This window comes from Globicephala melas, chromosome 20, assembly GCF_963455315.2.
Source record: "Globicephala melas chromosome 20, mGloMel1.2, whole genome shotgun sequence".
In the NCBI taxonomy this organism is placed as follows: Eukaryota; Metazoa; Chordata; class Mammalia; order Artiodactyla; family Delphinidae; genus Globicephala; species Globicephala melas.
In genome coordinates this window covers 29,069,624-29,085,074 of record NC_083333.1, presented here as the reverse complement: position 1 = coordinate 29,085,074, position 15,451 = coordinate 29,069,624, and the positions used below count along the sequence as shown (strand labels likewise).

Here is a 15,451-nt window from a genome sequence, read left to right as displayed (position 1 = left end):
CGGGAGCAAGGAGACAGAGAGAAACCTAAATGATGCTGCGTATTCAGCCAGGAAGACTGGAGTTTCCCAGCCCAGCCTAGGAGACCAGGAGAGAGGACAAGGCCTGAGGACATGGGCAGGGGGCAGGACAACGACCCAGAGGGGCTAAGCAGGATGGGGGAAGCTCCGCTGCCATAGGGATGACCCGTGGGGAAGCGTGGGAGGGGGGGCTGCGAAAGGCAGGGATAAAAGAGAATTGTCATCTGTTTGCTGTGCTGAGCAGTGGTCCGAACCCCACCCCAAATCCCCCCACCCCTGTGGAGGGTTTAGGGAGGAAGGTGTGTCCTTCCCACTAGGTCAGTGTAGGGGACACAGAAGAGGCAGGAGGGGAGACATCCAGTAGGATAATTCAGTAGAAGCAGGGAATCAGAGCAAGAGGTGACCAGGGAAACATAAGCCCCCTAGAGTATTTGGAGATATCTGGGGGTTCTGGAGTGCCCTTCATACAAGGGACGAAGCCAATTCTTTAAGAGTGTCAACAGAGGGAATTCCCTGGCGGTCCAGTGGTTAGGACTCTGAGCTTCCACTGCAGGGGGCGTGGGTTTGATCTCTGGTCGTGGAATTAAGATCCCGCATGCCACATGGTGCGGCCAAAAAGAAAAAAAAAAGTCAACAGAAAGAGGGACCCCAGAAGACCAGAGGGCTTATAGGCTGGGGCTAAGGAGACAGATCTCACATGGGTCTGTAAGGCCACCTCCATCAGACTGGACGAAGACACCCTCCCAGGACCTGGGGTTCGGGGGCCACTCCCATTGTCTGCAGATGGTACAGGACTCCAGGAGCTCCTGAGACCTCAGGAGACAGCCCCCCACCAACCCCCCACCCCCGTCACTTCCTGAGGAGCTCCAGGACACTAGGCACGTTTTCTGCCCTGGACGAGGCAGGGGGTGGGTCCCGGGAGGGAAGCAGGCCACACACAGCCAGTCCAGCCGCTCGGCCACATGACGTGCCCCCTGGATGCCACCGCCGGCCAGGGCTATCAGCAGAGCGGGTCCCCGGCGTGCCTGCCCGGAGCCACCTCGCCGCTCTCAGCGGCGGCTAAACCGAACCGCATTTAATGTGAGGTCCCAGTGACACATCCAGAAGTCACTCAGGTTCCCTCCATATTTCCATATAAATAAGGAAAGCTGGGACGCTGAGAGAGACAAATGGTCCTCACATGTATCGACAGGGGTGCTTTATCACCCGCCGAGGCCCCACCCCCTCCCCAGACATGCTCTCTGTTTCTCTCTCCTCTCTGCCCTTGTCCCCTTTCTTGTCCCCACCCGCCACCCGTTCCCACTGGTTCCTGGAAACTGAAGGAGCCCCCACCTTGCCAGACAGAAGAGACCTCCCAGGCACTTGAGAGGGGGCTGTGAGTTGGTGTTTGCACAGCTGAAGGAGTGTGCACACTTGTCTCTGCACAGGGCCAACGCGGAAACCAGCTGAGGCCACGGGAGCTCTGGGCAGCGTGGGAGACGAGGGCAGGCCCTGGCTCACCCCTCCACTGCCAGCCTCTGAGAATAGAAGCCCCATTAGCACCGAGATCCAGGGCCAGAGCCAGAGCAAGGAACTACGTCTCTGATATTCCCCAGGTTCCAAGGCTGGCCAGGGTCCGGGACGCCTGGCAGGGCCAGTCCACGGGGGAACCTCAGGGCGGACACAAGCAGCTGAAGCAAGGACCTGTGGCCTGCAGCCCTCTCCCCGGAGACGGCCTCTGACCTCTACTTCAAGACAGGACAGAGAGCCAGGAACCGCCACACAGGCTCTGCGGGATCTGCGGCGACCCCAGGAGGGAGGCGTCAGACATAAGTTCAAGTCCCCTCTCGTTAGGAGCGAAGCAAGTTCCTCTTAGGACAAGAGCAGGAAAGCAGAGGCAGGAGGCAAGGAGGAGGGACTGGGGTGGGGAGGGAGGACTGCAGAGGGAGCATATAAAAAACAAAAATCCTCCCCCAAGGCCCAAGCTGGGCCCAACTGCGGCACGAGGGAATTAGGCTTAGCCCTCCTTCCAGTTATGATTCTCTGCTCAGGCTACTGCTCCCCTGAATCTTAAGATGAGTGTGCAGAGTACAGAATGAGATGTCTGTCACATTTTTATCCCCAAACTAGAGAACTTTATCACGAAATAGGAACTGGCCCACAGGGGAAACCAGAGCCTCCCCAGGGAGACCACAGTCCGCAAGAGGCTGTGGCAGGCGCTCCGCTTTTTAGAGAAAACCCTTCACCCTGCCCCTCCCCCCCCAGCCATGTCCACATCTTCGCAGGCTTGACAGGCAAGGAGAGGAGAGGTTATCTCCCTATTTGTGCTCAGACAGTTTTATTGACCAATGGAGGATTTTTCTTTCTAAATCGTTTTTCTAACCCTTAGTGGGTTTCCTTCTGCTTCTGCCTTGGGGCTTCACAGACCCCCAGAACAAACATTATCCAACATCCAACCCCCACTGTGACCTCCAGTATCGCTCCCCAGACCCCTTCCCAACCGCCCCCCACTTCCAACCCCATCCTTCCCTGGGCGGCTCCTGGGTAGAAGTGCTGGCACTCCTAGGTTGTCTGCAGGGCCACCCCAGGTCCGGGGTGGGGTTCTCATTTGGGGGGTCATCTCTTACAGGACCAGGATTCTAAGCCCACAAAGTCAACTTAGGGCTTTTCCAAGTCTCTGTTTTGGGTCTGTCCAAGCAAATCCACTTAATCCAAGGGCATGAAAAAAATTGAGGGGAAAATGGGACCTGGGATGTGAACCGAATTGGGGTCAGTTCCCAGGGGTTCTCAGAGGGTTCCCTCCCTGTCTAGTTCCTCCTCACGGCCTTTACTTCCATATTCCAGGCACGAAGCTTCCAGCACAGGGGCCTGGGAGGTGTGAAAAGACTTGAAAACACTTGGTCTGAGAACTAATGTCACAACACACAGGAGACCCGGCAACTCCACCCCCAGGTGCACCCAACAGAAATGGCCATATGTGTCCACCACAGACGTGTGCTGGAATGTTCACAGCAGCACAAACGCCCCAAATTGGAAACAGCCCAACGTCCGCCCCGGGGTAGAGTGGATAAATATATTGTGATGTGTCCACACAACGGATGCTGTGCAGCAGTGAAAACAAACGTCTGCAACCGCACACGAGATGGACGAATCTCACAAATGTGCTATCGACAGACGGGGGGCACGCGATGGAACACCTGCCATATGGTTCCATTCTCATAAAGGCAGAGAACCAGGCAACACTCCTCTGTGCTATGAGAAGTCAGGGTCCTGGAGTCCTTGGGGAAGGAGCGAGTGGAAGGAGGCCTGAGGGCATTTCTGGGGTTGGATCACACTCCGTTTCTTGATCCAGGTTGCTGGTGCATGCATGGGTTCCGTTTCTGGATACTGTACTCCGATAGGAAGCTTAACCACGTGTACGCGTGCCCATGTACACACACACACACACACACACACACACACACACACACACACACACGCCTCTAGTCTAACTGCATGACCCTGGGCAAGTCCTCTGCCCTCTATGGCTCTGCCCACCCCTTAGACACAACATCTAGATTGGAGTTGGACCCTTTCTCCCTCTGCCAGGCAAAACTGCACAGTGCAGAGCACGGCAGGACGCCCACAAGCCCCCAGTCCTCTGGGCACTGGGCCCACCCCCTGCCAGGATGGGACCCCCATCCCCCACCCCAGGCAGATGAACAGAAGAACCAGAGCCCAGCCATACATCCCTCCTCCCCCAGTCCCTGACTCCCACCTGCTGGGGCCCTGACCTTGCTGAAGGTCAGCTTGCCCAAGCCCCCTGCAGCAGCCCACCCAGACAGACACACCCCCTTGCTAGGGACGGCACCCAGGTAGCCTGAGCATCGCTCCCTATACCCCTTCCCCTACTCTCCACCTCCCCAAGCTACCCCTCAAGTGCACCTCCACAGCCCCCCCCCCACATCCTCAGGAGTCTCCCATGTAGAGAACTCAGTATCTCCTTGGTCCTCTTTTCCCTAAACATTCTTTCCGGCAATGCCCCCCCGTCTCAGACTCACCACATCCAGTAAATGTTTACAGAGCTCACAGTGTTTGCCAGAAGCTGCTCGAGACCCTTCACATATGTTATCTTCACACCCCCTCATGACAATCCCGGGGAAGAGGGTAATGTTAGCCCCGTTTACCAGAGGAGAAAACGGAGGCTCCGAGAGACCGAGGGATCTCTGTGGGTCAGAGAGGGGATGGATTCGTTTACATTCAGGCTAGAATGTCTAATAAATGTGAAATTCCTGCTGGGAGCTGTTGCAAATTTAAAGAAGTGCGTGTTAAACCAAAGGCATGAATCTAAGGAGACACCAGATGGCAGAGTAAGTGCCCCTCGGGGCACCGACCCTAGATCACAACCCATCCTACTGGAGGGTTTATCCGTTGCTGGGAAGAGGGGAGCCGGATGAGGCCTGGGGGGACTTTCCCAGAGGGGCAGGGGAGAGCTCACAAAGCAGCCCCCTGAACAGTTCCAGAAACCCCCTTTGCCCCAGTTTCCCCACTATGTGTCTCCTTCCCACGGTTACTGGGAGAGCCCCCATGACACACTGAGCAGCTCTGAACTGTTCTCCATTCTTCCTTGAGCAGGATGAGGGGGGAGCGGGACTCACCTTCAGAAGGAGGTCTCCCAGGCCACCACCCTATCACACCCCCATGCCACGTGAGCCCATGTAATCCAACCCCTGAAAACGGTCACTGCTTTCCTTCTCTGAAGGTGAGTTAAGTGATGTGGCCAATGGCACACAGCTAGTAGATGATGAACCAGGGTACGAACAAGGTCCATCTGGTCCCCACAGCCCATGCTCTGAACCCCCATTCCACTGCCTTGTAAGCATCACGTGGGCAAGAATGAAGGACCAGAGAGCTTGGAGATAAGACACGTGAGCCCACGGCAGTCCTGCCCTCTCCCCTGTGCCTGGGCCGAAGGTACAGAATATGTGTATCTCAGAGAGACAGGAGTCATATCCAGAAACCTCAAACCACCCCACTAGAGAAGCAACACAGGCAGCCTCTTCTGATGCTTGGGAGACCCTGGCTCAAAGGCCCCTCCTGGCCTGAGAGGCTAGACCAGAGGAAGCCTGATTACCACAGCCAGGACAAGAGCCAAAGCAGGGTGCAAGGCCCCCACCATTCACACAGCCACCAACGAGGTGGCCAGATGCCCAAGACAGAGCCCCAGAAAGCCTCTTGCAGCGTTAGGCTCAAAGGCTTCCCTCTCCTCTGACCCCCCAACCCCTGCACCCCTTTCCCCACCAACATACCTTCTGTGCGGACAGTGAAGGGGGAGTCCCCCGGGCGCCGGGCTGAGAACTGGCCTCCCAGAGACGTCATCAGGAAGCAGAGTGAGAAGAAGCCAATGCCCAGGACAAAAAGCCTGCGGAGACAATAGGGCAGGTCAGGGTTAGGTCAGCACATGCACCCCTATCCTGTAAGGGCTCCCTACGAATGAATGAGTGATGGATGGATGGAGGAATAAAAGACCAGGGGGTTGAGCTCCCAGACCAGTAGGTCTCCCATCACACAGGATAAAGAGAGCTGGACTACAAGGAAGTGGCCACATGCAAAACCATGCAGGACAGTGAGGCATCCTTAAGGTATAAGGTTGGGCAGGTTCTAGTCTCCAGACAGAAGCTGGCTCATTGACAGCAGAGGTCCTCAACGTGTGGTCCCCAGACCAGCTGCATCAGCATCACCTTGGACATATCAGAAATGCTCATTCTTGGGCCCTAGTCCCAGGCTTACGGAATCACACACTCTGGGGGTGGGATAAGCAATGCATTCTAACAAGCTCTCCAGGTAACCCTGATACGCGCTCAAGTGTGAGAACAACTGGTATAGATGGAAACAGCAGGACCTGATGCCAGCCAGAGGGCAAGTAATTGGTCCAGACAAAACCCACCTGGAGCCCATCAATCACCTGGGTCCTGATCAGCACTTGTGTACACAGGCCTGCTGCAGCAACCAGCTTGAACACATCCTTGTCATGTTCAGGGCAGGGGGTGGGGAAGGGCTCCCATCACTACCAGATGGTAAGATCTAGAAGGGCAGGGTCCTGTGGCTGCCTTCTGTGTCCAGACTCCCCCTATCCACATCTTCACCAGGCAGGCACACGGTAGATTACACCACGGCTCAGAGTAAGCCAACACCTGTGCACGGGGTGTCATACAAGTGTGTGCCGTCACAGAGGTCAGGGGAGTTGGCCAAAACACGACTGTCTATACTTCAACACATAGTTTTTGATTACATCCCAAGTGCCAAGAACTAAGGTATCCCCAGGGGGACAGCAGGGAACCCACCCTCAAGTCTGGCCCCAGGCTCCTGCTGCTTCCATACTAGATTCTGGGCCAGCACAGCCTTAGGGAAGCAGAGGTGGAGGCTGTTCTGGGATTTTGAATCTACCCGAGGACTTGATCAACTGGCAGAGCTGAAAGGGGAGCCCCCCCAGGTCAGGGTGAGGAACCCCAACTCTGGTGGAGCCAGGCTCACCATGGGGGGGCCCCCCAAATCATGCCGGAGACCTCCAGCCTTCCCACCTCCACCTCCATCCTCAAACCCCACATTTGTTTGTATCTCTATGCAAGACTTGTTTATGCATTTTAATCTTCATTATTTGAAACTGGCAGAGCAGTATTTAATTAAAATTTGATTCATTAAAGAAAACACATAATTGTAGCAGAAAATAAAAGCACAACAAAATTCCCAACCCATACTTAAAGAAAGCTGTTAGAGATTAACTCAGAGCGGCGGCGGGGGGGGGGGGGGGGGGGCAGAACCCAAAAGCAGATATGGCACTGGGAGCTTCCCCCAGCAGATGGCACAAGGAACACTGCTCCCTCACCTCCCAGGGACCCCTCACTGAATTCTACCAAGCCTGGGGGTGGGACTCTAGCCCTGGGATCTCCAAGATGAAGTCAGGCTGGTCTCAGGGTAGCAGCCAGAAGGGCCGTGTAGGGGGAGGGTGGTCACACATCCAGGAAGATCCTGGAGGAAATCAGCGGTTTGTCCCCCCAGCCTGAGGACGAGGATGGGTCTCTCCAAGTTTCTCGCCCCCCACTCCCTCTCCCCTTCCCCAGCTATGGGGTACTTGTATTTAGAGCTGGGGACCTGAGCTGCCAGCGTCCAAAAACCTGCTGTGAGAAAGGTATCTAGGCCTTTAGCCCAGAACCTGAAGCCCCAAAACACCTCATCTGCATCTCTCTCTGCCAGACCCAATACTGGGACTATTTACAGTAGATTCAAGTTAAAATGGTTTTGTCCACCCATGTATCCATTCAAGCAACATTCCAGAAGCAATTATAGAATAAGGACCCTGCCGGAGGCTCTGCGAAAACCATTGGGAATAGGGCTCCCAGCTGCCCTTGAGGATTAACAAGTAGGGCTGATACGTTGGAGGTCGTAAACCCCCACACACACACCCCGCATCTGAAGGGGACTTGAAGACTTCACTGGTGGCTGTGGGTCTCTGTGGGAAGCCTAGGGATACCCTGAGAGGAAGTTACATAACCTGGGGGTGGGGAGGGGAACCTATGCAACCCCACCTCTGCATCCTGCTTTCAGAAAAGAGCCTGAAAGAGCCACAGGGGCAGGACCCAAAGGGAAGGAGCGCTAGGGAGCTGGCGCTGTCCGTGGTGCTGGCGCCAGCCGCTACCTCCTATTGTGCCGGGAAATGTCCAGCCAAGCTGGGGTCAGAGGCTGGGCTTCCCACGGCCTGGAGGGAGGGGCCAACACTGGGTGGGAGAGACAGGGCTGAGGAGGGTCTGGGTTGGCTAGGGATTTGAGGATTTCCCCGGAGGAACAAGGCCTTTTCCAGAGATGCTAGCTTCCCACCTGCTTCCCATGGGAACTTTAGGGCGTGGGGGCTCCTGACACCCCCAATCACCTGCCCAAGGCTCTATTCTGGGGACCCCCAGCTCTACGGTCGTCCCGAATCCTCTGGACATTGGTGGTCCAGCTTGACCCCTGCCGTCCTAAAGGTTGTCTCCTCAACTCTGCACCCTACGCCGGAGGATCCAATAGCTGGAGGCAATGGCGGGGCGGGAGCCACGTGAGCCACGGTCTTTCCATTAGAAGGAAAACCAGCGGGGGGCATGGGAGGGGCCGGGTCTCCGCCTCAGGTCTGGTGGGGAGGGCCTCAGATCTGGCCCCTCCCGCCCCCCAAACTTCGGGCAGAGCCCGTACAGCTCCTGCCTTCGCGGGCTCCCTCCCGCGCCCGGACCCCACCTGTGGCCGCATCCCGAGTGCGGCCCACCCCCGACCCCCGCCCCGGGCCCCGCCGCCCCCTCGGCGCCCTCCGCGGCTCAGCCCCTGGGCGAGGTGGCATCCTGACTCCGCTGGGCACTCATCGCTTAGCGCCCCTCCCCAGCCCCGGCTGCAGGCCCGGCTCCGATGGCGCTTGGGAGGAGCGGGAGCTGCCCCGGAACCGCGGGGCTCTGGGGGCCCCTGGGGTGGGACTAGCAGAACCCAGGCAGACCCAGACGGCCGTAGCCCTGCCTGGCCTTGACCGCCGAGGTTGGGGGGGGTCGGTCTCCGCTTCCATCCTGCCTCCACGCTCTCGTCGCCCTTCCGCCCCACAGCGCCGCCCCTGCCCCAGCCTCTCCAAGGCCCGCGATCGGGGATCGAATTCCCATCAGAGGGGGTCCTTGCCGCAATCTCGGGGACCCTCCCGTTGGACAGAGGCCCGCACCCCGCGGAGAGGAGTGCGCGCAGAAGGCGGGGTCAGAGGGGGTGGGACAGGCAGAGGGGGTGAGCGGGCCGACTTAGGGCTCCACTGGCCCGCCAGGTGGGGGTACCGCCCCGCCCAGAGCGCTAACTTTGCCGCGGGGGTTGGGCCGTCCGCGAGGTGGGGAAGGACCGGAGGGGCAGGGAAGGGGCACCCTGGCTTGGGCGACTTCCAGGGTCCAGGACCACAACATCGGTGACTTCTGCCCCCATTCCCACCTTCACACCCCGAATCCTCTCCAACCTAGACCAAACTCGGTACCCGTCCCAGAGTTACACACCCTCCCTACCCGAACCGGAACCCCAGCTCCATCCCTTTCCCAGCCCCACTAGCCACCACCGAGGGCCGAAGCACAAACCGCCCCCTCTGCTAACGGGACAGGCAGCCTTGGGACAGACACTCTGGCAGGGGCTGACCTCGCCCACCCCAACCCACGCCCCCTTGGAGAAAAAGACCTCCCCACGCCAACCGGGAAACAACTTTACCGAAAGGGTCTCAGGGTGACCAGGCATCTTCTGACCATTATCTTCCCATCAGGGTTGACTGTGATCATTGTTCAAACTTGTCTGGGCGAGGAGCCGCGGGCGAGGCCGGACGCACCACGGTGCGTCCCGGGCCCTGCTCCTACCACGTCCGGGCCACGAACCCGCTGCGGGCCGAAGCCGGGTCCGAGCGACGCGGGGGCTCAGCGACTTCGCTGCCCGGGCCGTGGCCCGCGGGGTCGGCGCGGCCTCGGCGGGCAGGGGAAGGGGAGCGCGGCGCGGCTGCCGGAGGGCGGCGAGGGCGCCCGGCCGGGCCGTCTCTGCGTCTCTGCCCTCCCCGCTTCACATTCTGGGGGCCGGGAGGCGGCGCGCCCCCAGACCGCCGGCCACGCGTCTGCCTGCTCGGGCTCGCTCTCTGGGCGGGACGGCGCCGCGGCGCGCAGACGGGCTCCCCGCCGCGGTCGCCCTCATCCCCGGGCCCGCGCCCTCGGTGCCGGCTACAGGCGGCCCCGGGCCCGCGCCCCGGCCCCTCGCGCCTCCGGGCCGCGCCGCTCCCGGGCCCTGCGCCGCGCTGCGCCCATGGCTCCGGGCAAGGGCGCCCCGCGCCCGCCCTGCCTCCCGCTCGTTCGTCTGCCCGCGCTCGGGTGTCCGGCGTCCGGCCCCGCGCTGCGTTACGCCCGGAGGCGCCGCATTGTTTCCTTGGAGGAGGCGGCCGAGCAGCGGCTGGGGCGGCCCAGGAGCGGCCGCCGCGCTTCCTCGGCGCGCTGGCGCCACCTCATGGCTGCGGCCCAGCAGTGCGTTCTCCCGGCCCGGGGCGGGGCGCGGGGGGCGGGGGGCGGGCGGCGGGCTGGATTTCGGAAGCATCCCGGGTGCCACCAGCTCTGAGGGCCGAGGCCTGCTTCGGCTCCTGCAGAGCACAGAGGAGGTCGGCGCTGGGAGGCGATCCCCGCTTCCGCGCGGTGCCAGGGCCCTCCCTCCGGTCGCCGCCGCTGCCTCTGCCGCCACAGTGGGCTTCTGCAATGGCCCCTTCACACCCACAGTGATTTCGCTTTGCAAACTTCGCCCATCCTCTGGCCCTCTCTGAACAGAAACTGCAGCAGCTCCCCTTTGCTTTCTGATTTCAAACTCGGCCTGTGACACTGAGGCTCTCCCACTGATCCCAGAAGCAATGGCGCGCCCTGTGGGTCTGGGTTCTACTTTCAGACCCTCCATTGACCAGTGGGTGATGCCTAGAGTCAGGGGGACTCCCGGGCCTCGGTCTCTCTGCTATGAAATGAGAGTGACCCGAGGTTCACTAATGCACCTTCCAACTCTGTAAAGCGTGCACAGCCCCCCTTCACCCCCACCCCACCCTCCCTCCACTTCTTGACTCTGGAGAGGTGTTTGCCACCGCAGAGAGGGGTCAGCAGCCCCTGTGAGCACCCGAGGCACGGCAGCTCCCAGAGCCAGGCCTGGAGCTGAAGATGCTGCTCAGTCAGGAAGGGCACTTGCCAGACCAGCTTGGCCAGGCACAGACCGAAGAGCCCAAGGCCTCAGGCCACGTGTAAAATGACATGGATGACCCTGAGGGTCTTTCTACAAGACAAAACCTTTATTCTGGTCCATCCAGTCCCTGCCTGGTCCAACTAGGCCCCCAGCCCCCAGCCCCTTTGCTGCTCGCCTAGCCCAACTCCCAGCCCCTTCCGAGCCATTTCTCACCAGCTGTGACTCTTGTTCAGTTTCTCCTGCTCATTCCTCATCAAAATTCACCTGTCCCACGTTCCATTACCTCATCGCCTTGCTCTCCGCTGATATGAAAACCAATGATGAATGGGTGTTGGCAGATTAATATGTTAACTCCTGCTAGGCAGCCAGTTTACACTGAACAAGGACACGCTGACCAGGCCTTCGTGCCGAAGAGTGACAAATGGTGACGGGAAATTTGGGCATCACGGCAGGCTGGCCAAGGAGATCTCTGAGGGTGGGGGGGTGGTCTCTCCTGGGGTCCCACTTGTCCCTGGGCACCTACATCTGCTACACACTCAGGCAATAACTGAAGCCTTGGATGTCAGGGCAAAAGCCACATCTACACTCGGGCATGAAATGCCCCTTCCCATTGTGTGCACCTCTCCCGTAAGTTCAGGGGGTCACATTTGCTCCTGGTTGGCATTTAGGCCAAAAGGGAGGGGAGAAGATGGGGGTCCCCCCCAAGGTGTGGCTCATCTGGGGAGGTGTTCTCCTCTCGGCCGGAAGCCAGATTTCAGAAGGTGGGAGAGGGTACCCCATTGCAGGCTCGAGCCAGGCAGGGAGGCTTGGGGCAGACAGCGAAAGACGCTGAACCAGACCACCCTGCTGCCTCTTCCTTTCGGAGCCCATTTCCCCTTTGTCGGCCTCTTGTCTGTGGCGAAATTCAGTGTACGTGGCCCTGCTTGCTCTCCGCTGTGCTGCAGACATTAGGGGAAAACTTGTGAATTGCCAGTCGTGAATTGCCGAGCACCTCGGAGCCCTCGCAGCAGGTGGTTATACTTTTCTTGTTATTGTCTACCTGTAGCAGCTGCTGCCGGCGCCTCGTCCTACCCACCGGGCATCCAGCTCTACATGCCAGAAGACAGACCACGGAGGATACATGTAACGCTGCCTGAGGCTTTTTTCCTGGCTGTGAGAATATGCTCGAACATGCAGGGGCAAGATAGAAGTATCAGGGAATTCATGCCCTGGAAGCAGCCCTCAAGGGCTCCCTCTCCCTCAGGTGGGCTGCTCGGTTCCCAGAGTTCCCTGAGCTCCCTCTGCCCACAGCGGTAACCGGCTCGGTCATGTACCCCATGTTGGCTTCCTTCCTTCCCTGCCTCATCCCCCACTCCTCCATCCATGTTCCTGAGGCCACCTCCCAAATAAACTACTGGCACTTGAAAGCTTGTCTCAGAATCTATTTCTGGGGAACCCAAACTAAGACCCTGGCTTATAGGCCAGTGGTTCTCAGCCCTGACTCACAGCAGAATCACCTGCAGAATGCAGTCCTTATTCTGATTCGGTACCTAAGATGGGCCCTGGGCATTTATTTTTGGCCATGTTGTACGGCTTATAGAATCTTAGTTCCCCGACCAGGGATTGAACCCGGGCCCTCAGCAGTGAAAGCACCGAGTCCTAACCACTGGACCGCCAGGGAATTCCCGGCACATTTGGGGGTTTTTTGGGGGGAGGGAGTTGTTTTGTTTCGTTTTGTTTTTTAACATCTTTATTTGAGTATAATTGCTTTACAATGTCACATTTGTTTTTTAATGCCACAGGTTATGCCCACATAGCTGGCCAGGGTGGAGAACCATTGGAGAAACACCCATGTTCTAGATACATACCCACAGCCTTCAGATAAGCAGCAGAGTGACCCGAAACAAATGAGAGGAGAGTAGGGGACACTTCTGCTGGGGGGCACATCCAAGGACCCAGGATGCCGGCTCACACCACATTCCAAAACCCTCCCCTTTCTACTGTTTTACTCTTTTGAGGCTATGAACAGAACCACAGCCTAGCCCAACGTGGGGGGTCAGGTGCAGACCCTGCATCGGCCCGGGTGCTCTAACCGTGGCACTTCCTGGCTCTCTCCCGCTGCCCTCTGCATGACCTGATGGTCTGGCTAGAGGGGTCAGGAGGAGCTCAGCACCAGCAAGAGGCCCTGGGCAGGCAGGGGAGGGTCTCTGTCCGAAAGGGGAGCAGGACTCCAGGGAAGGAATTGGGGGAAAGTGGGTGATGTAGTACTGTTCGGGGGTGTCGTACTCAAAATACCTAGATGGTGGGCCATGCAAAGAAGGGAGGGGTGGGCTTCCCTGGTGGCGCAGTGGTTGAGAGTCCGCCTGCCGATGCAGGGGACGCGGGTTCGTGCCCCGGTCCGGGAAGATCCCACGTGCCGCGGAGCAGCTGGGCCCGTGAGCCATGGCCGCTGAGCCTGCGCGTCCGGAGCCTGTGCTCCGCAACGGGAGAGGCACAACAGTGAGAGGCCCGTGTACCGCAAAAAAAATAAAAGAAGGGAGGGGAGTTATATTAGTCTCCTAGGTATGCTGTAACAAGCGACCACAGACTGGGGGGCTTCAAACCATAGAAATGTATTATCGGGACTTCCCGGCGGTTCAGTGGTTAGGACTCGGTGCTTTCACTGCAGGGGGCCTGGGATCGATCACTGGTTGGGGAGCTAAGATCTGGTATGCTGTGCAGTATGGCAAAAAAAGAAAAAGAAATTTATTCTCTCACAGTTCTGGAAGCCAGAAGTCCTAAATCAAGGTGCTGGTAGAATCAGTTCCTTCTAGAAGCCCTGAGGGAGACTGTCACGTGCTCCTCTGCTGGCTTCAGGCGGGGCCCAGCACTCCTTGGCATCCTCGGCCTATAACTGCATCTCTCCGGTCTCTGCCCCTGTCTCCGTGTGACCTTCTCTGTGTGTGTCTCTCTGTGTCCTCTCCTCTTCTTATAAGGACCCCAGTCATTGGATTCGGGTTCACACTAATCCCGAATGACCTCATCTTAACTAATTACATCCGCAAAGACTTTGTTTCCAAATAAGGTTATGTTCTCAGGTTCCAGATGGACATGAATTGGGGGTGGGGGGGGCGGGCGGGCACTGTTCAACCTACTTCAGGGACCTGGTAGAAAGGGGCTGGAGTGATCAGAGAACGCCAAAGACTGGAGGTCCCTGAGGGGATGTGCCGCCATTGCTTTGTGTGATTCTGGACCCAGTTATTTCAAGGGAGTCAGAAACCTGGGCTTCTCACGTGTGGTCACACAATTTTAAAATGCAGACTCAATATTTTTAGAACATTGTGCAAGACCGATAAAATCCATTGGAGGTCTGCCATCTGGGTCCTCCTGCAGATGTCACCCAAGGGCAGAGCAGGGAGCCCACCAGCCCTGCCCACCCAGCAAGTCCAGCTTCCCTGAGGCCAGGTTCCCCTCCCCACAGCAAAGACACAGTGCTGCCCCCAGGAAGGTCAAGACTCCTAGTGGTTCTAGGGGCTCCCTGGGGACCTCCCTGCCCCCTTGAGGGCCCCCCTGGAGTCTCCTGGGGCATCACAGCTTTGACTACACACCCACCTGCCCAAGGCTTCAAGGTTGCTTCTGGAGCTCACAGCGGCCTGGGGTGGGAAGAGGAGAGAAAGAAACGTGGTTTACGGTGTTTGAAATCCCCATTTAATGTGCTCCGACCGCCGCAGCAGACAGCACATTAAGAGGCAACAGGCCATTGTCCTTTGCCGGAGAGCAGAGCATTAATAATGTCATAACAGCGTTCACTGACACTGCGCACAAATCATCAGCCGCCTCTCTGGGCGGGAACAAGAGCCGCACGCAGCCTAGCGCCGGGCCTGGCAGCTGAGAAGCGGGGAGAGCTACCGCTCCAATTCATCTTTCATGCTTTCTGTTTCACATTTAGCCTAATCTTCCGATTGAAAAGCAGTGTCTGGGGTTTATTTTTATTTATGACAGAAGGCCATTCTGCCGCACAGCTTGTGAGAGCAGGGAACACAGCCATCGTACTTCCCTGTTCTACAGGGAAGTTAGCGGCTGTGTCTGTGTCTGTGTCTGTGCGTGTGTGTGGACGGGCAGGGAAGCCCAGGACAGACTAGACAGGGGACCCTCCCAAGTGGACCCCATCCCAGCGCCAGAGACAAGGGCAAGCTCTTCATTTAACATGTTATTGAGCACCTACCAGGTGCCCAGAAATGACTCAGGGATTCTAAATATGTCACCACAGCTATATGGCTATTTTATTTAAATTTTCTTTAGCAGGGCAACTTGAAAAACATGACCCCCAGGACTCCCCTGGTGGTCCAGTGATTAAGACTCCGTGCTCCCAAGGCAGGGGGCACGGGTTCGATCCCTGGTCGGGGAACTAAGATCCTGCATGCCACGTGGCACGGCCAAAAAATGATAATAACCAAAATTTTTTTTAAAAGACCCCTTTCTTTCTGGACAGTTTCCCCAGTTGCATCACAGGTCACTGCAGGAGTACGGGAGCAGCCATCTGGGGTGAGCAGAATCGTGATCTCCCAAAGACGACCATGTCCCAATCCCCATAATCTGTGAATATGTTATGTAACGTTGCAAAAGGAGAGTAAGGCTGCAAGTGGAATTAAGGTTGTAAATCTGCTGACCTTAAAATAGGGAGATCATCCTGGATTATCTGGGTTGGCCTAATGTAATCACAAAAATCCTTAAATATGGAAGAGGGAAGCAGCGTGAAAAAGACTCGACCGGCCACCTCTGA

At 57.9% G+C, this 15,451-nt stretch overlaps 1 protein-coding gene across 1 annotated transcript in view; it reads right to left on the bottom strand.

The window, feature by feature from the left end:
• Positions 1-9,689, bottom strand: part of MGAT5B (alpha-1,6-mannosylglycoprotein 6-beta-N-acetylglucosaminyltransferase B) — a 67,970-nt gene extending 58,281 nt beyond the window's left edge. The window contains exons 1-2 of the mRNA XM_030837953.2: positions 9,229-9,689; positions 5,286-5,398 (exon numbers count right to left, since the gene is read on the bottom strand). Coding sequence (XP_030693813.1) covers positions 5,286-5,398; positions 9,229-9,296 — 181 coding nt within the window. The 5' untranslated portion in view covers positions 9,297-9,689. The remainder of the gene's footprint in view (positions 1-5,285; positions 5,399-9,228) is intronic.
• Positions 9,690-15,451: the final 5,762 nt, after the last annotated feature.